This window comes from Pyrus communis, chromosome 3 (genome assembly GCF_963583255.1).
Source record: "Pyrus communis chromosome 3, drPyrComm1.1, whole genome shotgun sequence".
NCBI lineage: Eukaryota > Viridiplantae > Streptophyta > Magnoliopsida > Rosales > Rosaceae > Pyrus > Pyrus communis.
In genome coordinates this window covers 11205445-11231295 of record NC_084805.1, presented here as the reverse complement: position 1 = coordinate 11231295, position 25851 = coordinate 11205445, and the positions used below count along the sequence as shown (strand labels likewise).

At 39.2% G+C, this 25851-nt stretch overlaps 2 protein-coding genes across 2 annotated transcripts; one reads left to right on the top strand and one right to left on the bottom strand.

Moving 5' to 3' along the window:
- Positions 1–8: 8 nt before the first annotated feature.
- Positions 9–2129, bottom strand: LOC137729624 (protein TIC 21, chloroplastic-like). Its single transcript, XM_068468603.1, has 4 exons — positions 1785–2129; positions 1314–1571; positions 536–736; positions 9–301 (listed from the first exon to the last, which is right to left on the bottom strand). Exons 1-4 carry the CDS (start codon positions 2064–2066, stop codon positions 188–190), a joined length of 855 nt encoding a protein of 284 aa, XP_068324704.1. The 5' UTR covers positions 2067–2129; the 3' UTR covers positions 9–187.
- An 11979-nt stretch (positions 2130–14108) lies between these two features.
- Positions 14109–17973, top strand: LOC137729616 (receptor protein kinase-like protein At4g34220). Its single transcript, XM_068468595.1, has 3 exons — positions 14109–15558; positions 16301–16759; positions 17157–17973. The coding sequence occupies exons 1-3, from the start codon at positions 14388–14390 to the stop codon at positions 17837–17839; spliced, it is 2313 nt and encodes a 770-aa protein (XP_068324696.1). The 5' UTR covers positions 14109–14387; the 3' UTR covers positions 17840–17973.
- The last annotated feature ends 7878 nt before the right edge of the window (positions 17974–25851 follow it).

Here is a 25851-nt window from a genome sequence, read left to right as displayed (position 1 = left end):
CCATGTCATATTGGATAGAGCAAATCTCATTTTTGTGTTAGAAGTTCCAAGTATAATACACTTGGAAAGAGGCAGCAAAGCCTACGAATGTAATACAGAAACGCATTTGTCTTATAACATCGTAAAGAAGCAAAAACACTTAAAAAGAATCACGGCTTCAATGCTTTGAAAAAAGGTAGGGCAGTATTTATGCAAATCTGGGAATGGGAATGCCTTCAGAAGGTGGCAACGTTACTGAGCGCAACAGCTCTAGGGAGAAGAGAAGTCCCAGGAAGTGAGAAAGGATAGTGTTTGCCGATGCCTGCAACGAAAACGCGAAACAAATGAATAGAAATGTCAGCCTTCTCCCAATTGCAAATTCCTTTTTCGAAATCATGCCCAAAAACTAAAAGGTAACTATACTCTACAGAGTTTGAGGCATACTGATGACCCGTTAGAACAAGGAAACTGAAAGTATACTCTGCAAGACTACGGGTATTATCTAACCTAATGTTTCAGAACAGAACGAAAAGTAAAGTGAGATATATGAATCTACCTGCACCAAGAATACATCCAAGGCAAGAACAGGACTGTAACCTGGAGTGAGACCCTGATATGGATTTGCAGAGGAAGTAAGAGCCTTAGCAACCAACAGTCCTACCGTTGCTTGCATGCCAAGAACAGCAGCACCCATACCCAAAATGTTCAGAACAATGCCATTCTTTAAGCTTTTTATAACATCAGCGCGTGGAGGAGCCTGTATATTATAAACAGTGAAACACAGATGTAATAGGTAAAAGGTGCCATTGGAGAACAAAGTCAGATAGTTATCGGTTATGAAAACATCTTTCAAATGTGGGTAGAATTTGAGCCAATTTCAACAAGAAACCCAATAACGGGATGATAATGATGGACGAAAATAAAGAAGAATGAAAGCAGATGAAGTGCTCACAGGCAATTATAGTTACAAGGATTTAAATTCATTGAAGTGCGACCGTAAGTACAATTTATTTGGGTGACAGTGACAGACGGACAACTCCATTGTTATCTTATTCTGTTATTGAAGAGTAAATCAATAGATTTTATACTTTCAGCCTATTCAAGGTGGCAACTGATATTTCAGTTCAATCGGGATAATGGGCATCGGTTGAACATATCATTATCAGCATGCCACGGATGATGGAACTTCACAATTCACATCATGCACAAAGTCCATGCAACTTAACATTTGTCCGAAAACAGTATTACCGCCCTTATGTAACAAATTTCACAAAGCACATACAATTCAATCACAAACACAAATAGCTTTCCCAAAATTGACAATTCCACAATACCTTTGCAGGGTCACTTGCAGTTCTTCGAAGCTTATCCGAGAGGCGAATGTACCCAAATGACCAAAACACAGAGATGAATCCCGCCACAATCCCACCGGCAGTGGCATAAAAAGTAGGTGGTGACGAAACCTTGCCGGTTATAACAACTGAAAACGAAAGAATCACGGCCGCCACAACAGTGCTGACCAGCTGCCCCCAAAACCCTAAACTACCCAACCTCTTGAAATACCTTGCTGTGCTCTCTAACCTTTTGGCTACCTACACACCACAAACCACCTAAAGCACTTCACTTTTCAATCAAATCATCAACAATGCAATGCAAATGTTGAAATTGAAAAATCTATCGTTTCGAAATTGGGTCAATTCAGTAAAAATATCAGTAATTTCACTTCATGGTCTTACATTTTCCCACATTTTCTCGTAAACCAAACAGAAAATAGAATAAATTAGGCAAAGTAGAAGAAGGAGAACCTGAAGGAGCTTGGCCTTTTCAGTTTCGTCGTTTGGGGAGGTGAAGTTCTGAGAAATTGGAGGGGAAGATGCCCTGATGGTGCTGATGGAGAGCCTTGGTCCTCTGTGGGTGGGAGCACCATACGAAGAAGAAAACGAAGAAGAGAGAGTGAGGCTGGGCACGTGGCGGTCGGAGATTGATCGAAGAGGAACGTGATACGCTAAGGGCCGAGTCGTGACAGCTGTAGGTGGCGCCGCCGTGAAGTAGGCGGCGCGTGTCACCGGCGATAGTAGAGTTTGCATAATAAAACGGTTAGCAGAAGGAGAGAGAGGGGGAGGGAGAGTGTGTGGGAACTGTTTTTTTGCTGTCGTACTGAGTTTGGGGAGCTGATGAGGGCATGTTTTTGGGCCCCTAAACATTTGACATCCTATGAAATTTCGGTCATAAGCCCAAAAGGTGAGAAATATGGAACCGGGACGAATTTTGGGTCATCAACCAAGACTAGATAGAGCTGGTTGGATACTGTCTGGATTGGATCGGTTCGGACCTCAAACAACACATTTGAAGCATGAGTTTGAATTCCGTCGGTGGCCAATCTAAAAAAACGATGAAGTGGAACAGTTCACATTAGACCCTAGACCGCTGATTGGTTTGGTTCGGGCAGTTTGATTGGTATGGCAACAAGAAAATTAGTTCAAGAGGAGTTGAAGATGTGCTATGTTTATTTGGGTTAAATAATATCATTTAGAGCTTGGTTAACCAATTTGAGAAAGCTTCATATGGTGATTTTCCACCCTAAAGCAATCGATCTTATCAAATATAGATAGAATCGAAGTCGAAGAAATTTGAGTTAAAACAAAGTTTTCTACAAAAGGCAACTTTGGTTTTGTGTTCTAACAAACTTCACTACACGAAAACTGGTCATAAGACATGAAGGCAAAAACGTCCCTGTTGCTAAAATATAACGTTAGATTTGTAATGATCGTTTTCAACTATGTATGTTGTGAACTAGGAAACATGAGCATAATATTAAGATTTAAGAAGCCTGGTTGGGCATGGCTTTCTAGCAATGATGTATTGGTACTATATCTACGAGGACGAGGAGTGAGATAAAGACGTAGGAATATGGTCACGTCAAAATTTGCATGTCGCAAGTAGAATATGCGTTAGGAAAACCTAACCTTCAAAGTTTGCAGATGTTAACTTGTAAGTGATTGGTAGAACTACGTAGTATTATTAATGATCACGGCTAAACCCTAGTGTTTTTCACCTTTGATTTTCTAAAACGTTTGTTTTGATTATTCTCTTTCATTTAATTTCTCACCAATTTCATTACTTTTAATTTCTTGCAATCTTTTATTTATTTTTTTATCTCAACTTTCTATATTTTGTATTGCATAGTTGATTACGAATTGGTTTTAAATATAACTTATTCATATCAATCCCTATGGAGGATGATTTGCTCAAGCTATCTATACTACAATAACCTTGTTCTCTGTAATTTAGGTGATAAAAATCCTATCAGTTAACAATGATTAATTTGGTTTAGCGAGACATTATTATCCACAGCATAAATTGTGCTAGCAAAAATTTGTCATCTTTGGTCTTAACGAATTAGGATTAGGGATTTGCCCTACACATGGCGACATCCTATTGACCAAGGTGTGTCATCCGTTGGATGAATGAGTAAAGAATATTCGCAAGATATTAATAGGAGATATATCTTGGGATGATAATGGAAGCATCCATAACTGATTGTGATAGAGATTCCTTACTTGATGGAGTTGATCTTCAATTGAGAATCTATTAAAGATAGGATTTAGTAATTAATCCTACCATTAATGCTTTGACTTTTCCATGCCACGAGCAGGGGAGCTATGAGCAGTCTCAGTTAGTTGCTTGGACCTCCAAGGATGCTGTGTTGCACGTGAGAGTATTTGAGAGCTCTGCCCATTTAGTGAGGATATTCTTGTTTTTCTTGAGGAAAAATCCACGTATCTTCTTCTGGATTTTTGAGATTATATTTTGCTCAACATAAATAATGAGGGGGAGGACTCCATTAATCAAAGCAACCACACCTAATCACTTGTCTTCTCCTGTAAAGAAATATGGTGCCCTCCAAATCCTATGTTCTAATTAACATGTTCAATTAACCTCTCTAGTCCCCACACACCCAGAACTGTAGTGGTTAATACTTATGCGCATGGTTGAAAGGGATTGAATGGCTTATAAAACACATATACATTCTCTATGCAGCTTTTCTGAGTAGAACTTAGTTCTATATGTAATTTTTTTGAAATCTATGATAATCTTGAAATCTAATCTACCAAAGAACAAGTTTAGCTCAGCAACCATATCTTGAGAAGGAGACAAAACCTTGAGTAAGGCAAGGGCGGAGCTAGAATTTTTTCCTTGGGTGGGCTAATTGAAAATAGTACTATAAAATCATATGTTTATATTTTGCTTATATAAACTTATGTAATAATCAATATAAAAGAACAAAAATATAATATAAACTATTCTCAAAATCATAACCCTAACCGATAAATTCATGGACCGTATAAATAATTAACCTACTAATTAAATCAAGAATAAGTAAATATAGAGATTAAGAAAGTACCAAGGGTGACATTTATTGGAAAATCGCAACGGAAATTAAGGAATTGCTGAGATAAGGATTTAATTGTGGATTTAAAGAAATTATTTTTCTTTTCTTGAGTAAGAAGCACAGAGGCTAAATTGCATAGGGTAAATGGTCTTTTTCTTTAAAGAATATGATAAAAAGGGACTGGAGATAGAACTAATTTATAATTTTTAGCATAAAATGTATTATTTATTACCTATCCTCTATAAAATATACATTAAATAATAATCTCTATTGAAATTGAGTAAGCTATAAACATGATTTTACAAAAGAATAGTTCTATTTACAAACCCATTTTTACTTCCAACGCAGTCTTATTAATTTTCTGTCAGTGATCATCTCCAACTCATTCGATTCGAACAACCGAAAATTGAGAGGGGTGTGTGAGAAGTAAAAATGAGTGCACAGATAACACTACTCTTACAGAAACCTCCCTGGGCTACAGCCCACCTTAGCCTTGTGGGTGGCTACGCCATTGGAGTAAGGATGTCCGATCATGTCATTTGTAAGATCTTACAAAAATATTTGACTTTATGTATTTTGGTCTTACCTAACTTCATGCTTATTCCAAAGTCGCCTCTGTGCAGAAAATATATTAGTTTCTTGCACAAAATTATATATGTGTCCTTACATGTATAATACACGTGAAAAGATCGGGTGTGGGATTAAGGATGTCAACTTTTTTCTTACTACAAATAATCCTACTCGAAGGCACATGATCATGGGGTTATGGTAAGATTAATACCAAACATGAAACTGGATTAAGCTGAACTAGGTAATTAGCTTGATGGCCAGCTTCTGCTGTCAATCGCCAAAACTTTCAAAATAATCTTTTTTTTTTTTTTTTTTTAATTTATCAGACACCTTAAACATCAGAAATTATACAATTATATATATATATTTTTTTTTTTTTTTTTTAAATCACAACAATCTCAAACTAGTGCCGAGAATGGATGACTTAATCTTATAAGAACTCAAGGAGTCACCTTTCTTTCTTAATTTTGCAAGGTCTTAAAAGTTATATTTCCACACTTGTTGGTATGATAAATAGACAAGAACAGAAATGGCTAACAACCAGATTTAAAAGACTACCAAATTGTTACTCAGTACTACGGTTTGGTGGTATTCCTCTTCACTTATAAGTGAGAGGTCTTAGGTTCGATTCTCGTGAATGGCGAATTCGATACCAAATTAAGTGCTCATAGTGTAGCTTAGGCCGAACTTTCCATTCCTTTAATGTAAAATATTTCGTTGTACTAAAAAACATAAAAGTTGGTGTCCCCACCTAAGAGTATTTGCAATAGCCTCCTATTCTTGTCTACTTTTCTTTTGAGTTTGGTCAATCAATTTCCAGTAGTCCAAGTGATTTTTGTACAGCACATATGATGTATTGACGTCAATGTTATATGCAGGACAACTGCTTCTGAGTCGTCCGGTGAGTACTACAAGTTTAGGGCTAGAAAAGCTTAGAAAGTCTATCATCTCACACAAGTTTTAAAAAACGCTAGACGGTAGTTGGGCGACAGGCAGGGGGTTTAGCGCCTAAGCTGCTAGGCGGGCACCTAGGTGGCCTAGACGGATTTATGTAAATTTATTATATATCTTGTAAATAAATGCCTATTTACACTTAAAAAAAAACTATACTTGTATGGATAATAATAGAATGATAAAATGCAAAAATAGAAGTACAAGAATACACAAAGTACATCCATCCAACAAGTTCAATATTTAAAAAAAGTGAGCATATAATCATAACGAGGAGTATTCTTGGATCATAAACTAAATTCTTCTTGTTCATGATTGTAATACCCTGAAAATTTCAAATATATAAATATGTGGAGAAAATCGAAAAATAAATCTATTTATGGGTATGGAAAATTTAATTGAGAACTTTTATAGTTTGTTCCGGAAATTATTATAAATTATGTTGTAAAATTTATTGATAAGTGGAAAAGGACGAAAATGCCCCTATTTGGTTTAACGTAATTATACGAGAACATATTTTATCCTCATATATTTTGTCATATTTCTTGACATATTTGAGTAGAGGACGATTCCACGAGTGTGTAGAAGAAAATCGTTCGTGAAACGGAATATAATGAATAAAATAAAAACGAACGAAAGTAAGGGCAAATTTGTCGTTTTGTCATGAATCTGGAAGGCTCCAGATTCTGTTTTGGGTGGAATTAGGCCACGTGAAGAGAAAAAAAAGGGGGGGGTGGAAAAAGAGAGATGAAAGGGGAAGAGGGGAGGAAAATGAGGGTGACCAATGGGGAGAGCAGGAAATGAGGGAAATGAGAGAGAAAGAGAGGTAGCCAACCAGGTCTCTCTACCCGTTTCCCCTTTTCGTGACCCGACTGACGGAAACCATGGTTTCCGTTGCATTTTCCGACCGAATCCAAACGGTTTACTCCAAATTATCACGTGAGAATAGGTCCCCGACCTTCCCTCTCTTATTTACAACAAAAAATTGGTGGAAATTGGCTTTGAATTTAGGTAAACTCCCCCGAAGGGTGTCGTTAAGGGTGTGGCGGAAATCGGCAAAATCTGCAAGGCCCGCTGTCGAGTACCACCATCATTCAACTCATTTTGGTCCCAGGAACAAACCCCAAACATGTTTTGGGGCGATGGAACACCAAAATGATCGAATTGAAATGGACCCATTTCTAGGGTTCCGGCGGATTGAGGGAGATTTGAGGTGTTTTCCGGCCGAGTTGGACTTTGGTCCAAGTATAAAAGTTGTTCCTCTTGATTTGATCTACATTTCTGTAAAATTTGAGAATTTTTAGAAATAGTAAAATTTTCCGGCGATTTGAGGCGGTCGACTGCCACACACGGCGGCGCCTGGCCAGTGAGTTAAGAATGCGCTTTTAGTTGGTAATTTGATTTAAGAGAAGAAAATGGCAATTAATTGTAAATGTAACTGTATGATTTAAAAGAGAAATATGGTTATAGATCATATGTGGAATGAAGAAATTTACATAAAGAATAGTGATTAATGTTAGTGAGTTAAACAAGAATTATGATTTGGGCCTATCATCAGAATTATTTTCCAAAAATAAATATTTCGGGGGCAGGGCGTTACAATGATCCTTGCATTGGATTGGACATAGACTAAATTATTTAACGTTGCTGTATCTAGTTTTTATTTTTATTTTTTTATATGTATTGTAACATCCCGTCCCGAAACTAACGAAACGTACATTTGAAATTACAATTTTACCCCCTAGTTCGTTACTTTACGTGTAGTTTTGTGTTGTGTGGTGTTGTAGGACCACACACACACTCATACACTCTATCACTCTCCCGGGATTCCCTCCCTCTTTCCCTCACTCTCTGCCTTTCCTGTCTCTCGCTCTCTCTCTCTCTCCCCGAGTTCTTCTTCCTTCAACACACGGACCAACATCAAACTCACCCAATACTTCACCAATCAAGAAACCAATTACACCATTGAACTCGTGAGGTTGTGAGGAGCACAACCATACCAATTCCAGGTAAGGATTCGAACGTTTTCACGTCGTTTCGACAATGGCCGAATTATGTACTGTTCATGCAACCCTTAAACTAGCTTGTTTTTGCAATTTTGATGCTTGTAGTTGTGTTTGTGAGGTCCCAAGGAGCCTCGGAGTGTATCGTTGGACGAGTTTGGACGTCGGGATCGTCCTGTTCAAAGTTGGCCGAGTTTTGAGCTTGAAGACAGGTATGATCGTGTGATTTTTAGGCCTTAAAACTAGTCTAACGTTGTTCTACTAGTCCTAAGCTTCATTTTGGTTCAAAAATCATGGAAATTGGTTGAGAAACGAGTGAGAAAACAAAGTTTGAAAATTTTCCAGTTTTCCGGCGCCGTCGCCGGCGCCGGAGGCTCGCCGGAGAAGAAAGGGGAATATTCCGTTAAGTTTAACGGAATATTCCTAACGGCAGTTGACGGCGTCAGTTAAGGTTAACGGAATATTCCGTCAGTTTAACGGAATATTCCTGACGGCGTCAGTTGACGCCGTCAGTGTGCATGGCACGTGGCCGCGCGTGGGGGGCGCGTAGGTCCGTGCCTAGGACGGCGCGTGGGGGCGCGTGCGTGGTCCAAAAATTATTTTAAAAATATGGGTGTGATCCTGAGGTTGTGTAGAGCACGTTGGTATATTCAATTGTCCATTTTGAGCAATGTATGAGAAGTTATTACGAGAAGTTGGTTATGTGCTTTTAAATTAACGTTTTCGTAGCTTTTTCGCGTATAGGTGATTCGTATTCCGAGGACGAGCGTACACACTCGAGGCAGGGGGGCTACGACCCTTCTAATTATCAGTGAGTGGGCTTTTGTTTTCCGTATATACCTATATACATATTAATTCCCAGAAATTAAATAGAAAAGGTTATTTGTTTTATGCCATGCATCATATGAATGTTGTTTACGCATCATCGCATGTATTAGTAGTGGCATACATATATATATATATATATGTATTTGGTGATGTGGACGCACAGGTAAGTGCCAGGTAAGCGGTATTCATGTTGTTATGCAATAGTAGTTTGAGATGTTTAGAGAGCTCATAATCTGCACCCCCGGTGTTAGTGCTCCCGCCCGAGGCCAGGGCACAGCCTTCACGTGTATGTTCACCAGCACCGCATGCTCGCCTTGGATCCAAGTTAGGTGCAAGCCTGTCGTACAGACCACATTAGGTGGTTCCGACTTGTAGGTGACCCGCGATTTATCGCCCAGCTTCACGTGATCGTAGCACTAGAGCATACATATATATATTACACCCAGCCTGTCGTACAGACCACGTTAGGTGGTTCCGACTTGTGTGCAGATTCAGTTATTGAGTTGAGATTGGAGCTCTATATGCAGCCGTACAGGTCACGTTAGGTGACTCCCGGCTGTCAGATTGTATGCTATTGATGTGATTTACGCTTGAGCATTTACATGTGATTATGAGTTTCCGTTGTGGCATATTCTCGAGCATGAATGGCATATCATGGAGCATGATTGACATATCTATACATACGTATATATGTTCATTTTCTGGGAAGTATACAGGTTTTACGGCGAGGGGTTAGAATGTATTTTGCTAAAGAGTTTTCAAAGAACTTTGTTTTTGCCCACTCACGCTTTTGTTTTTGCGCCCCTCCAGGTTCTAGTGGTCTAGCAGGTTCGGTGGTTTATCCCAGAGGGCGTCCCGACATTTCTGACAGACACTCACCATTGTAGGGTCACCTTCGGGTGTATATACGTCGCATTTTTCCTTCTTGACTGCTGTAGACTTGCTCTGAAATTGTGTCTCACATACACTAGTACTTTGTATGCTAGTAGGTTTTTAATTATTCGTACTTTTATATTACCTTCTTATTAGCTTCCGCACGCGCACATGGCTACGTCACCTTCGTGTGACGGCCAGCACGCCCTGATCTCGGTCGGGGTGTGTCATGTATCCCCTCAAAAGTTCTCCAATTTATTTCACAATTAGATGAACTTGTAGTTAATACATCATTTGTGAATTAGGTACACCATTTCCATAAGTATAGCACCATGAAACTAAAAAAATAAAAAAGCACACAACTAATTAAAAAAAAAAATCAAATCAAATCCGCCTAGCCTGCCTAGCTCCAGATTGATTTTTTGAAACGATTTACCCTAAATCGGGGCGGGTCTTCACTGCCTAGGCCAATTTTTAGAACACTGATCTCACAACCCTATCAAGAATTTCGTATTACCATCAAACACGATGTGGTCTAGTGGGAAAGGTGCTCGTTGTCCTAGCTCTAATGCGTTTTTTTTTTTGGGACAAAAGCTTTAATGCGTTTAGTGCTTCTAAATCTGGGAAGTGCTTTTACAGTTATGAGAGTATTTGTTTTTTCGTTATGTCGATAGAGTGTGCTCTTTAAATCGCTTCAACAGCCGTTTTGTGTTAAGAAAGCTCTCAATGCTCCTTGGTGGGTCTGCAGGGTGCATCCTGGGCTTGCCCATAGTTTTTTTATTAAAAAAAAAATTAAAAAAAGAAAAACAATTAAAACTATATTGAATTTGACTAAGGTTCATGAAAAGAGCAAGCCAAGCTCGCACATTTGTATGTTCAACTTGTGAGCAACTCGTATTTTTCACGAGAAAGCCTTAACTGGCTTAGATTTGGCCGTTTGATATGAAAAATCGTGTATTGCTTCTGGAGAATTATATTTACTTTTTTTTTTTGTTCGTTCGTTTTGCAATCCGATATTGAACTTTGTGCATCATGTTAAGCATATATTCTACTAACTGTCAAAATTAATTTTGGATTGGATGCTCTATTTCTATCGCATGCCATCACATTGTTTTTTGTTTAAGAAATTAAATACTTCCTAATAGCTTGCAGGAATCACCTTCTGACCGTTTTTTTAACTCGATGAATGCTAGGTAAATTAAATTTGTAAACTAAATTTTAAACTAAGAGAAGTATTATTGGTACTTCAAAAATCTCATTCTACACCCTTCCTCACAAATATATTTTTCTTTCCTAATATAGAAAGTTTGGAGTGTAGAATGAGATTTTTGGAGTGCTAATAACAATTCCCTAAACTAAATGATGTGTAATTAATAAAATATAAACGCGTTAATCAACACTTAAGTAATAGTCAAATTATTAATTTCCATGTGACCAGTAACTACTCCCTCTTAAGCAACACCCAAGAGACCAGAGAAACTCTTTACTTAATTACATTGAGTATCTCTTGTGCCTTTTCATCTTTTTTTTTTTGAACAAATGATATTATCTATACTAAGGGGGAGGGAGTGGGCTTCGCCTTACAATTTATTAGCAATAATATGGTTCAAATTTGTCTTTGATGGAAATCAAACATAAAATTTCTTACTTATAAATAAAGAATAATACTTTTAAATTGTAGTACTAAGTCGCTTATATCTTTCTATTTTTATATTTCCTTGCTAAAGGAATTTTAAGAATTTCCCATAATTTATTTAGTATAGGCACATCAAAAAAGCATATGAGCGGAGCATAAGTTGGAGGTCATATGACCCAACAAGGCAACAGACCAGAGCAATTTCACCCGAAGTACCCAAAACCTAGAGTCCAGATCTGCTACGCCTACTTTTTCTCTGCCCAACCTGTTACTTGTGGCTTTTGTTGACATTTGTCCCTCATTTAACCCACAATCAAACCGCGTCAACTATAATAAAAATTTACAAATTAATTAAAATAAAAGGTAACACTGTTTTGGAGTGGGTCCAGTTATAATCAGTTTGGTTTTTTTTATCAAAATCGAAAATTAAACCAAAGTTACTGTTCTATTCGGTTCAATTTTTTTTTCGGTTTGATTTCCGTTTGGTTTGGTTTTTCCATACATGAAAATTGTTTTTTTTTTTTTATAATTGTCTTTCATTCTATTTGGATTTTGAAGAACACCAAGTAATATATTCAGTTTGGTTCGGTTTGGTTTCCAAACCATTGAAATAGAAACTAAACCAAAAGGTTTCGGTTCTCGATATTTTCAATTCGGGTCGAATTTTTTTATATTTTGGTTTGATGTTTGGTTCGGTTTTTAAATCCATCCTGGTAGAGTGTGGGTTAAATGAGAGACAGGTGTGAACAAATGCTTCAAGTAACAGGCTGGGCAGAGAAAAAGTGGGCACAGCAGAGCTGGACTCCAAAAGCTACCCTTTTTCCAATAACAGTATGATTAGAATAATGGGGAACGATCAAGTGACACTATTATTAAAAGGGGAGAATGAGGAGCAGATTAGTCAAAAAGTGAAAAGTTAGGGAGTGGAGGATTAGCTATTGGGATTGGGATGCTACATTTGATGTTAGAACAAAGGCTTGTTGCAGTGGCTCAAGGGCAAGTAGACCAACTCTCATCTTTTGACAGTATCGAACGTCACACGTTGTTTTATGCACGTTCGTTGTGTTTGTTCTTGAGTTTATCTCTTCCGTTACTTGATAAAACTCATGAGTATATACTCCTGATGATACAACAGATTTTCTCCCGCTTTACAGTGGACCTCAATTGTACAATTTATAATTCATTGATATGTCATCTGTCATATTAAACTTGTGCCCTGCAGTCCCCATGGACTATCTTAATATAACCATAAAAGTTATGTACTATGCATAAATTGTGCAACAAGCTTTTATTCAGGGCACCGGACAAACAAGAAAGGGTTATGAAAGAGAAAATAAATGAAATCCCAATAAGATTAAAATAACTCTTATCAATAACCATTGTTCTAAAAATTCCTGCCTAATTGCTAGGCGGCTGGCTACCATCCCGATTAATGCTTAGGTGTTTGAAAGTTAATAAAAGGTGCCTAGACCTATTGAGGCACCCGCCTAGGTCATAACTCACTTAGACAGAAAATAGATAACTTTCATTTTGGATTTTATATTTTTTCAATAAATTATAAGAGACTTGTTGCATACTTAAATGAACACACATTATATCCTTGTTCCTCATGTTTTCATCATGTTTCAATACTTCATAATATATACGTCATTCTATTTTGTAGTTTATGATGAAATTATATATATTTTAAGTATAAGAAAACACTTATTTACACAAAATATAATAAATTTACTTAAATCCGCCTAGACGCCTAGGCGCTAGGCTCTAGCCCGCCGCCCAACTAGCGCCTAATGTCTTTTAGAACCTTGCCAATAACATGATACTACTGTCACTTGGTACTACGTTCTAGTAGTAGTCCTCTTCACTTTTAAGTGAAAGGTCTTAGGTTTGATTATCGCCAAAGAACAATTTGAACCATATTATTGCTAGCCCATTGTGAGACTAAGCCCACCCCTTCCCCTTAGTGTGGATAATATCGTTTGTTAAAAAAAAAACACGATACTACTACGTGGTTTATATTCTCCAAAGAAAATTGTCTGCTTAATTTGGAGTATTGTCCCCTTTAACAGGAAATGTATCCTCTCTGGATCCCTTCCACCAAATTCACTAAGTCAAGGGAGCCGGACCCATGAAATTTGATTCAACGGTTAAAAACAGGGGGCCCATTTAAAAGTTATAACAACTTTAGCCATTTGATCAAATTTCAAGGGCCTAGATCCCTTGACTTGGTGGATTTGGTGGAAGGGATCCGGAGAGGATCCCTTTCCCCTTTGACATTCTCATTTTATACAAGTCATTCCCGGTTTTTTTTTTCCATTTTCTTTTCTTTTTTTTTTTTCAAAAAAGGGACCAGCTGGCAATTTCACCATGGCAGTCCACCCTTTCAGGGCCCGGGAGGACTCGTAGATGCATTTTTGCCTTCCTTGGCCACCATTGTGTGATTCACTAGTGTTAGGAATCGAACCCAAAACTTGTTGTATGAAATACGGACCTAGTTTTTGTTCCCAACTAGTGGACAATCTGTGGTGGATAAAAGTGCAAAGGCAGTTTAGTTAGATCAAATTTCCATGTGAATACCCAAACAGGATGGTAGAATTTAAGAGCTCGTTTGGATGTGCTTTTAAAATAACTGAAAGCACTTTTGGTGAAAATGTTTTTTTGAAACCAATCTTTAGTAAAAATGCAAGTAAATCCTGAAAAAAAAACACTTAAAGTACTTCCGGTAAGAAGCACATAATTGGTGCTTCTTGTAGAAAACACTTGCATTTGGTACCCAAAAACATTTTATCTAAAAACGCTTTCAACTATTTTAAAAATACATCCAAACGAGCCCTAACTCATCTGTAAAATATATTATGGGCTCCATGTCACTTGCTTTTCTTCCGCCCTACATGAAACAAGATTCCCTCTCAGCTTTCCTCTCCTACTAAACTCTCCCTCAGGGTTGGCAGAAAGAGAGAGAGACAGAATCAAAACCATCTTTTCTCTTTTTCTCTAAACCCCAAGCTTCTCAGTTTCCTTAATCCCTTTTAGATTTGTTGACCAAAACAACAACCTGCGGTTGGCCACCATCTCTCTCTCTCTCAGCCCTTTCTCTACCTCCATAAACCATTAAACCCAGCATGCTCATCTTCACCCAGCTCAAGAAACAATCATGATCTGGTGGAGGGTTGCTTCCATTTTTCTTCCTCTTCCTCTTCTTCTTCTTCTTCTTCCCTCAGCATTTGCTCTCAACTCAGATGGGATTCTGCTGCTTTCCTTCAAGTACTCAATCATCAGCGACCCGCTCTCAGTCCTCGACAACTGGAACTACGAAGACGAAACCCCATGTTCCTGGATTGGCGTCACGTGCACCCAGCTGGGAAACCCAGGTACCCCAGACATGTTCAGAGTCACCAGCTTAGTCCTCCCCAACAGCCACCTGGTGGGTTCAATCTCACCCGAGCTGGGTTCACTCCAACACATCCAGAGACTCGATCTTTCCAAGAATTTCTTCAATGGGTCTCTGCCTGTCACCCTCTTCAATGCCTCAGAGCTTAAGGTCCTCTCCCTCTCCAACAATTTCATCTCTGGCGACCTGCCGGAGGAGCTCGTCTCGGGCCTCAAAAGCCTCCAGTTTCTCAACGTCTCCGGCAATGACTTGGCCGGAGACATCCCAGAAAATCTCACCTCTTTACAAAACCTCACCGTAATTTCTCTGAGGAGTAATTACTTTACCGGAAATCTCCCAGCTGGGTTTAATTCCGTTGAGGTTTTAGATCTCTCCTCCAACCTCCTCAACGGGACTCTGCCTCTCGACTTCGGCGGCGAAAACCTGCGCTACTTGAACCTCTCCTACAACAAAATCTCTGGAAAAATTCCTGTTGGTTTCGTGAAAAGGGTTTCGGAGAACTCCAACATTGATCTCTCCTTCAACAATTTGACCGGACCGATTCCCGACTCGCCGGCTCTGCTCAGTCAGAAAACAGAGCAGTTTGCAGGAAACAGTGAGCTTTGTGGGAAGCCATTGAAGACCCTCTGTCCCATTCCTTCTACTCTGTCCACACCGCCGAATATGGCAACTAATACCAGTTCTTCTTCTCCGGCGATTGCTGCCATTCCCAGAACATTTGATAATGGCCCAGAAACGAACACTTCTGGGGGAGCAAATGGGACTCGGAATCAATCGCAGACCGGGCTGAAACCCGGCACGATCGCCGGCATTGTGGTCGGGGACTTGGCTGGAATAGCTGTACTTGGATTGGTCATTCTCTATGTCTACCACGTCAGGAAGAGAAAAAGTCTCAACTCAAGAGTTGTCACAAAACAAGACCCAGATCCAAAAGGTATGCACTAAGTTTTGGAATTGATTGCAAGTGGCACTTTACCGCATTAGTGCCCTTATATGATAACATGAGTTTAAATCTTATCGGTAATTAGTCTAATCTTTAATCTAATAAAATTTATTCTTAACCAAAAAAAAAAAAGGTTTTGAAATTGATATTAGATTACAATTTAATTTAGTACATTTTATTATTTCTCTCAATATTGATATCTTGTCTATTTTCGTTAAGCGTAATTCTCCTTTCATTTATGAAGGTTAAGCCTAGGAAAACAAAAACATGAGTAGAAAAAGCACTGCAAAAATCCCTTTCCTTCCCATCACATCAATGTTTACGATATTAGCTCGATCCGATTTAGTGCATTAATTTCATTCAAAGTTTTTATATTAGAGAGATGCTATCTACACATTCCATTTTACTTCTTACATATTCTTTGATAATTTCTATCCGTTGATATTTTTCAATTCATCCGATTCGACGGCCGAAAATAAAAAAAAGTATATGAGAAGTAAAATAGGGTATGTGGATATCATACCCTTTATATTATTCTCTTGATATCAATTTTTTGCACATTTTTGTATTTTCAGACTCGCGATATTTCTGTTCACATCGAAACATGCGATATTTAGATACAGTTACACAAAATAAAATTTTTCTCCAAATCAAATATTGTGTGTAGTTCTGTATTTTCATACTCTCGATATTTCTGTGGACACCGATAATTAATACCTTTGACACAATGCAGCAAAATCCGCAGCATGGTCATGCATAACAATAAAAGGGGAAGAGAAATCAGAGGCAACAAGCTCAGACAGTGACCATGATGACAAAAATGGACCACTAGGTGGTCTGCACAATCCAAACGGGGAGGCTCAGAAAAGCAGCGTCTTGGTGACGGTAGAAGGTGGGGACCAACCGGAGCTTGAGCTCGAGACACTGCTGAAAGCATCAGCTTATATATTGGGAGCCAGTGGCCCAAGCATTGTGTACAAGGCAGTGCTGGAGGACAAGACTGAGCTTGCTGTGAGGAGGATAGGAGAGTGTAGGGTTTTGAAGATGAGGGATTTCGAGAGCCAAGTGCGGGCCATTGCAAAGGTGAGGCATCCGAATCTGGTTAGGGTTCGTGGGTTTTACTGGGGAGACGATGAGAAGCTTGTTATCTATGACTATGTCTCCAATGGCAGCCTTGCCACCACCAACACCAGTAAGCTCTCTTTCCTCTCCCTTTTTGGCGTATGTTAGTTAAATTATGTGTGCTTAATAACTGCATGTGAACCATGGAAAATTGGAAAATCATTTTCCTGCTAGAAAAAGTTGAAACAGTAGAGCCCACAGAATCCGTGTCCACATTGGTACTTGACATTGACAAGCCCTACTCCTCTGCGTCTACTAGTCTGGCTTCTTCCCCCAAAATAGTAAAACTAGAGCGGCAATTACTCGCGTGTTACATTCACATTGAAATGTCTTTCGTATTTGTAGTCAATAGTACAATTGTTCTATGTTTTCGGTGCGGAACTTTTGGTTAATTAGTGTGTTCCTTATCCTCATGAATTTCTTGTACTAGTGTGGTAGATCTCAAACATGTTTGAATTGTTTTGTAGGAAGAGCAGGGTCGTCGCCGTGTCATCTACCTCTCGAAACTCGGATGAAGATAGCAAGAGGGGTTGCGAGCGGGCTGGCGTACATCCATGAGAAGAAACATGTGCATGGAAATATCAAACCTAGCAACATTCTTTTAAATTCTGATATGGAACCTATAATTAGCGATTTCGGCCTTGATAAGCTGGTGTTAGGTAACACGATTGGTCAAAAAGCTAGTGGTTCAGCCCGGGGGTACTTTGGAAGCCTAAAATCCACGGCCACTCGCGAAGGTACGCATGATGTGCTCCCAATTGGTGGCAGCCCCGCCGCAATGCCATCCGCGGGAGCGGGAAGCACATCTTCGCCGTATCAAGCACCGGAGTCCCTAAAGAACTTGAAGCCAAACCCCAAGTGGGATGTGTATTCTTTTGGTATAGTCTTGCTTGAGCTTCTCACCGGAAGGATACCTTCGGAACGAGAATTGGTTGCCCAATGGACACCGGGTTCGCTGACGGAGGAGAAAATTCGAATTTTAATAATGGTTGACGTGGCGATTAGGGCTGAGGTGGAGGGCAGGGAAGATGCTTTGCTGGCTTGTTTGAAATTAGGGTTTAGTTGTGCTAGTTTTAGCCCACAAAAAAGACCAACCATGAAAGAAGCCTTCCAAATCCTAGACAAAAGTGGTTCCACTTCTTCGAACTAATGTATGTTGAGGTCCCACAAAAGTGGCTTTGTTTATGTTAAAGCATGCATTTGCTTTTATTTTATTTTTATTTTGTTGAGTTGAACGTTGCATAAAAGCCATAAGAAATGTTCATATAGCTTAATAATTTATGTTATTTAGTATTACGGTCTAATAGTATTATTCTTCATTTGTAAGTAAAATATCTTTGATTTGATTCTCGCTAAAAGCAAATTTGAACCACATTATTACTAGACATTTTGAGGTTTAGTCTACTCTCCGTCTCCAATCCTTAATGTAGATAATATTGTTTGTTAAAAAAAAAATCACAATTAGGTTAGTCAAGAAGCTACAAGTTCGCATAATTGTAACAGCGTAGCTTGTGTTTATGTGCTGATAAGTGTTAGGTTTCCATTGAAATATTGGTTTGTGTTGTAATCAAAACAGTTGAGTGAGTAGGATTTTAAACTGCTGAATGGGAGAACTGTTAAAATAACTTTTAGTTATTGTTGAGGGATGAGATTATGACTTTTTAATCGTAATATTATCTCTTAATAATGTATTAAATTACCTTGACTTTTTCTTATGCGAGATGAGATAAATGGAACGCAAACTATATCTCTGCTATGGAAGCGGTACAATTCATTTGGGATATTTGCATGCGAGCGTGTGGATTGGATATGGCGTCTGACCGGAGTGGCTTTATCATGTGATAAGGATATGGCAAATGATTGGATGAGATAATATCATGCAATTTATGCAAAGGATAACATTAAGAAGAATAAATTTGATTTAGAAATTTAGTATTTCGCATTAGCCTTATGCAAATGTAAATGGAGATAAAGATGAGATTACATTGTGATAGTCCGTCCCGAATTATTTGTAAATTGGAGGTTAATTGGCATTGTAAAGTGTTGTTTGTTTTGTTTTGGTTGGTGGGCTGCCATTTGGACCACACACACCCATCCTTTTCTCCCGTGACTCTCTCTCTCTTCTCTCTCTCTCGGATTTTTCTTCCATTTCCTTTGCAAGTGTACGGACAAACTTCGAAGCCAACTTTCCACACACAGATCGAAGGTTTGAAGGTTGGTTTTGGACTCCTAGCAAGCCTAGGAACTCATCTAGACCAATTTTAGGACGTGAGACCTTCGAAAACCCAAGAACCCGAGAACCCAGTTTTCATGCACTGTTCATGCACTTGTGATCGCAGAGGTTTCATCGAGTTTTGAGGTTATAGGGAGCTTTAGAACCTTCTCACGAAGCTCGGGGAACAAGTTTGAAGGATTTTGGACGTTGGGATAGCGAGTTCTAAGGTTGGCCGGATTTTGTGGAATTTCTCCGGCAAGATTCCGGCGTTTTTGGTGCTTCAAAGTGGTATAAACTTCTTTTCCTTGTCTTAAGCTTCATTTTGACATAAATTTTGTGAAGTTTGGTTGAGAATTGAGTGAGAAAAGCTAGTTTAAAGTTTTTCCAGAATCCGGCGACGCAGCGGCGACCGGCGCTGGATTCTGGCGACCTGAGGTAGGGGACAATGGAATATTCTGTCAAAGTTGACGGAATATTCCTGACGGAGACTAACGGCGTCAGGTTAAAGTTAAAGGAATATTCTGGTAAATTGACAGAATATTCCCTAACGGTGTTAGGGATTCCGTCCATACGCCATGCATATGCCTGCGCGTGGGAGGCGCGTGTGGTCGTGATTTTCCTTTGTGCTACTCTTGAACTGGGCAGCAGGATTCTTTTGGTCTCCCCCGAAGGTCTGAGCTTCCTCCTTTTATCTGTTTCTTTGTTCAATCTTTCCAATTCGTATTGAAGAGGGTTAGAGGATAGCTCAGCATATGCAGTTGTTGCTTGTCTCCACATGCTTCAATGTATCATTTTCACTTGCCTTACTTGCTCCGTTGAAGATGACTACTCGAGAGCAACGCTAGGTAAGCAACCAGGAATAGATTCCAGGCAGTTGGCTCCAGATCGAAAGACTGACTCCAAGTGCCGGCTGATTGCTTCTTTCACTTTGCCATGCGAGTAAGAACAAGGACAAAGAAAAAGACAGGGAAAAAGCATGATATGAGATACTTTTGCTTTTGACCTTGATGATATGAGATACCTTTGCTTTTGAAGAAGCGATGAATGAATCAGCACATACTTCAATCTGCCGTTTCCTCCTGGGTCATATGTACTCCAGGCATCTGGTATCATCTTTGGGGAAGAAGAAAAAAAATGAGTAATTTGAAAGGCTTTGCTGGGAGTGCGCCCTCAGAGGTGAGGAAGAGTTGGGCAATTTCTTCAGGGCTGCCTTGCCATAAAAGATGAAGGTCGACATATATAGAGATAATAGCAAGTGGTGGTACTGTTTTTTTTTACCCTTGTCGACAAACGTTTTGATCCCGCAAATCCGGCTTTTTGAAATAGTGGCGCCTCTTCGATTTCTGAACGACGCCTCTTCGATTTCTGAGCAGGCGCCCCTTCGATTTCTGAACGACGCCCCTTCAATTTCTGAACGACACGTAGTAGTGCGGATGCGGCTCCTTTTGACAAAGCTGCATGCGTTTTCTGAAAAGTAGAGAAAGCGTCGTCGAACTTTGCGCTTGTCGGCTAAAGATGTGTAGTTGCGATGATGGCCTCCACGCGTATTCGACTTTGTCAGATATCTTTTGACAAAGTTGAACGCGTTTTTTGAAAAGCCGAGGGAGCGTCGCCGTAATTTACGCAGGAAATTCCGTCTTTTTGAATCGGTGGTCGCGACGCCTTGGCTTTTTATAGAGGTATCGATCACCCCAACATACACACTCTGAAGATTGCCCATTCTTGAAAATCGACTCCGGCCCTTTGAGAATTAACTTCATCCACCCATTCTCTTTGAACACCTTTGAAAAATGATTAACTCATCGAACCTTTGCTTAGATTTGAGTCTCAGCAGCGATCCGGTTGCGCCCCGTCAAGGTAATGTATGGCGCCCTTCTTTCTTATCTTCTAACGGTCGTCTTACAGGTGAAGACTCCATGATGACGGATGCAACAACAGCTACGATAGTAGCAAGGAACCTCCTCACTCCTAAAGATAGTAGGCTGCTTTCAGGACGGTCCGATGAGTTGGCCGTTCAAGAGTCCCTCGCTCTCAGTGTTCAATGTGCAGGCTCTGTGTCCAACATGGGCCAACGTCTACTTGCTCGCTCCCGTTAGGTTGAATCGTTGATGGCAGAGGTGGAAAGTCTTAAGCAGGAGATCAAACAGCTTAAGCACGAGAATAGAAGTTTGCACGTGCTTGCCAACAATTATTCAACGGGCATGAAGAGGAAGCTTGATGAGCTGCAAGAATCTGAAGGTCGGATTCAAAGTGACCGTCAAAGGTTTGCGGCTTATCTCCAGAGGCACCTTTTTCCTAGGTCATCCAGCGTTCCACCAAGTATTGTGGCCTCTTCTTTGATGCCTCCCGCTTCGATGCCTCCCGCTCCGATGCCTCCTGCTCTGATGCCTCTTGCTCCGATGCCTCCTGCTTCGATGCCTCCTGCTCCGAGAGTTTTGCCAAGTAGTGGGGCTTCAAGCAAACAACCTTTGTGAAAGTTACATTCTTTTATTTTTCTTTTTTTCTTTTTTTTTTTTTTTTTTTTTTTTAAATCAAATCAAACGGCATGGAATTGGTCCTTGAATGGAAGGTGATACTTGAAGTGAACCGGCATTGGTTTGAATTCTAGTGTAGGTGCCTGATTCATAAAAAACAGCAAGTTAGTATAAAATGTAATGGAATTTGGAAAAGATGACTTACTTGTTTTGTCCGACAAGAACTGAATGACAAACACCACTCCTTTGAAAGTTTTAGGGATATTGGACTTGGCCAGATTGCATGTGATGGTTATGACTTGTCCAATGTCATCAAATTCAACTTCTTTGGGTTTTGTGGTTTCAAGAACGTCCTCTTTGATGAATTCATGACATTCCCTACTTTTCACCTTTGGAAGGGCTTCCAAGATGTCTTTTTCACCTTCTTCTTCTGTGGAAGTCATGAATCTGCAAGGAATAGGGATACTTGTTGGAACGGGGTTAAAAATAATGAAATTTGGAACAACCATACCTGAATTAGATGGCATAAGAGCAATAGGTGCCTTCGGTAAAGATGTTTCCACCCTTGCCGTGGGTTGGGTGTATTCCTCTTCCTTGTGATTTGATTTTGATGGTTGAGGGTCCGTTCCAACCTCCTTGTCACTTCTCAACATGATTTCCTTGGCAGTTTCAAATTCTCCCTTCGGATTTGCAATGGTTGAACTAGGGAGTTCGCCTTGGTCTCAAAACTGTCCTACGAACTCCGCGATCTGCCCAATTTGCTTTTCCAAGTGGTCCAACCTTTTGTCTTGATTTTGGCCCTCCTTGACTTGATTTTGTGAGCCCTGCACCAAACAAATTAATTCATTAAGCTTTTGATTATAATCTATTGACGAACTTGAGTTTGGTTGGGCATATTGAATATGAGGTGGCTGCCAATATCCTTCTTGTTGAACATTTTGAGGTTCCCACCACATAAAAGTTGAATGATCACTCCAATCCGAATTGTAAGTATTGGAAAACACATTATTCCTTGATTGAAGATCAAATGTACCAACGTTTTGCATTTGGGACCTTTCCATGAGCTGTGACAAAAGAGAAGCATTATCAAGTGCCATGTTGTGCTTCTCTAGTACTTAAAATCAACAAACAAAACACAAATCAAAAACTAAAACTAAAATACATAACAGAAACGAACAATCCAAGAGATTAGCAAATTTGCTAATCCCCGGCAACGGCGCCAAAATTTGATGCGAGATTTATACGCACACAAATTAAACCCTCTTTTTGTCAATTGTAGTATAAGTATATAAGTAGGGATCGTTCTGGACCGGGGATTAGGAGGGATTGTTAATCACTTGGATTTGACTCAAAAACGTAAAAACACAATATAAAACACTATACTAGACTCAAAGAATGCAAAACTAAACTTTAAAACACTCAAACAAACTAAAAGACTCAAAACAGCACAAACACACTCAAATCTGCCTAAAAACCACTTTCTGGGCAGTTTTGAGCATAAACACAAATTTGGACGAAATTAAGTTGTAACTTGACTCAATACTCTTAAAAACACAAACTAAATTGATTTCTAACAAAATTGAACAATAAAGTAAATGGGGATTGAGTTTTGGACGAATTTAAATTAAATGAACAAATTGCAATTAAAACAGAATGTAAATATGAATATGATGAAAGTATGGATGAATGCTAGCTAAGGGGTTCATCTCCACACATGTTACACTTGCATAATAAAATGATTTCCAATTGCATTTCAATAAACCATGAATTCTCAATGCTCCAAGTTAATTAGGTCCGCTTAAATTAACTTTCAAATCTTCCTAACGTTATTGAATTGGATGATTGCATACGACAACCCAAAACATTCCCCACAAGTCCCCTACATGATTGCATAATAGAGATACAAGCAAGAATCATTACGTTCTATGAAAATTATAAGTGTTGATGAGGCATTCGTTACTATGGAATACGCATAAAACTTATGCCAAAAATTCGTTTAACGCGATTGTTTATAAGCAACCTCCATTACTTGTGAATATAAGTTCGTAACTATTAGGTGAAACTTACTTATATTCTAGCGTCATATTCATGCATGAAAATTAAGCGTGCACTCGCAATAAACATACATAAATAAGTTATCAATCAAACAGTTAAACAAATTGAATCCACAACTTATGAAACGCAATTAGAAGTAATCAAATCAAAATGCAAGCATAAACATATATTTCGAATCCCCTCCCTAGCCAAGGGGGGGTTTAGTTCTTCATAACTTTGAAATCAAAGAAACACCTAAACATTCCAACAACTCAAACTTGAATTGTATGAACGTTTAGGCACTCTTCTCTTCCATTCCTCATACGTACAAAACAAAGAGAATTGAATTTAAACATTGAAATCAAAGAAACACCTAAACATTCCAACAACTCAAACTTGAATTGTATGAACGTTTAGGCACTCTTCTCTTCCTCTTCGTTGTAGCACAAGGTCTAAGGTGAGTTTTGGGGATTATGGATGAATGGATATGTGATGGAGTGAAGTGTTGGAAGTGATGGTGTTTGGATTGGTAGGGAGACTCACGGCACAAAGGGCTCTCTTTTGTGAATTTCTGAAAATGGAAGAATGAATGAGAATTTCTGAATATGGGAATGAGTTTTGTGGCTGCAATGGATGCTTATTTATAGGTGGAGAAAGGGGTGAATGTGCATGTGGCTGATTTGTGGTGCAATGATGAAAGGAAAAGTGCATGTGGCTGATTTGTGATGCAATGATGAAAGGCAAAATGCATGTGGCTGATTTATGGTGAGTGGGAATGCAATCTGAAATGGGAGAGCATGTGGATTAAAGGGGGAATGCATGTGGCTGCAATGGATGTTTATTTATAGGTGAAAAGAGGGAATATGACAGCTAGGAGGTTGGTGGAAAGCTGGAAATGCATGTGGAGTGGCTGCAAGGTGTGAATGATTATGAATGCATGTGCAATGTTTTGGGAGAAAATGGGAGTGCATGTCAATGATGGTGTTTGGTGCTGAAAATGAATGTGTTTGCATGTGAATTAAAGCTAGGGTGAATGATGATGAATGCATGTGGATTAAAGAGTGAATGGTGGCTGCAAAGTGAATGAATAATGAAATGGGAAAGCATGTGCAAGGTTTTGGTGTGAATGATTGAATGTGCAAGTGGCTGCAATGGATTAGGAATCCTTCAATTTCGTCCATCCTCTTGGCTCCAAGCATATGATATCCATTCCAATCTCTAATTTGCTCCAAAAGGCTCCAAAAGGCATCCTTTTGTATACTTTGCCCTTAGAACCTGAAAACACACAAAAGAAGCATAAAGGACTAAAATAACTAAAGAAACATAACGTAAATGCACGAGAACAAGCCATTTAAGTCGCATGAATATGCTCCTATCAATTGGTATCTTTCCAGAAATTACGTTTTAATGATTTTATAATCGAAATGGTTTATAATTGAAATGCCATGTCAAATATTGTCGTTATTATTATTGTGATTGTGTTGGTTATGCTTTGGTGCCATGGATGCTCAGGTAAGTCAGGTGAGTATGTTGTTAGTGATAGATGTGGTGTTGATGAGATTGAGTTATAGCTTATATTCTTGCACCTCGGTGATTGTGCTTCGCCAGAGTAGGGCCTAGCTTTCACGTGATCGTTCATCTCCTACACCGTATGCTCACCTTGGATCTAAGGCAGGTGCCAGCCTGTCATACAGACCACTTTAGGTGGTTTCGACTCGTAGGTGACTTGCGATATATCGCACAGCCTTCACGTGATCGTAGCACTGAGCGTATTTATATACACCAACTTGTCGTACAGACCACTATAGGTGGTTCTGACTCGTGTGCAGGATAGTGGTTGAGGAGCTATAGATTCAGTCGTATAGGTCACTTTAGGTGACTCCGGCTGACGTACTGATATTATCGGCATATTATGATTTGTTTTATCTCACTTGCTTGACGCTTATACTATTTGATTGAATTTTCTGACGCGGCATATTCTGGTGCGGCATATTCTGGCATGGCATATTTGAGTTTTATCGTTTTAGCATGATTTGATATACGAGTACGTATAATATTTTCTGGAAAATATACGAGTTTTAAGAGAGGGTTTATTACTTGATATTGAAATGGATTGAAAAAACAAACTTTGTTTTTGCCCACTCATGTTTTCTGTTTTGCGCCCCTCCAGGTTTTAGGTAGCGAGGACGTGGGTGACGAACGAGGCATCGAGGCAGTTTTGACAGAGCACCCTCTATGTAGGATTTTCTAGTTATCACTTGTGTAGTGTTTGTTTATTCTGGACGGCACCTAGGATACTTGAACTTCTACTTTGCATTTTTCCTTCTATGTTGTCACTAGTACTCACTGATCTTTTTATTGTAAATTATCTTGTTGACTTTATTTCATCGTATTTTCACTATTTTACTTCCGCATTACGCACTTGGCTACGCCACCCTC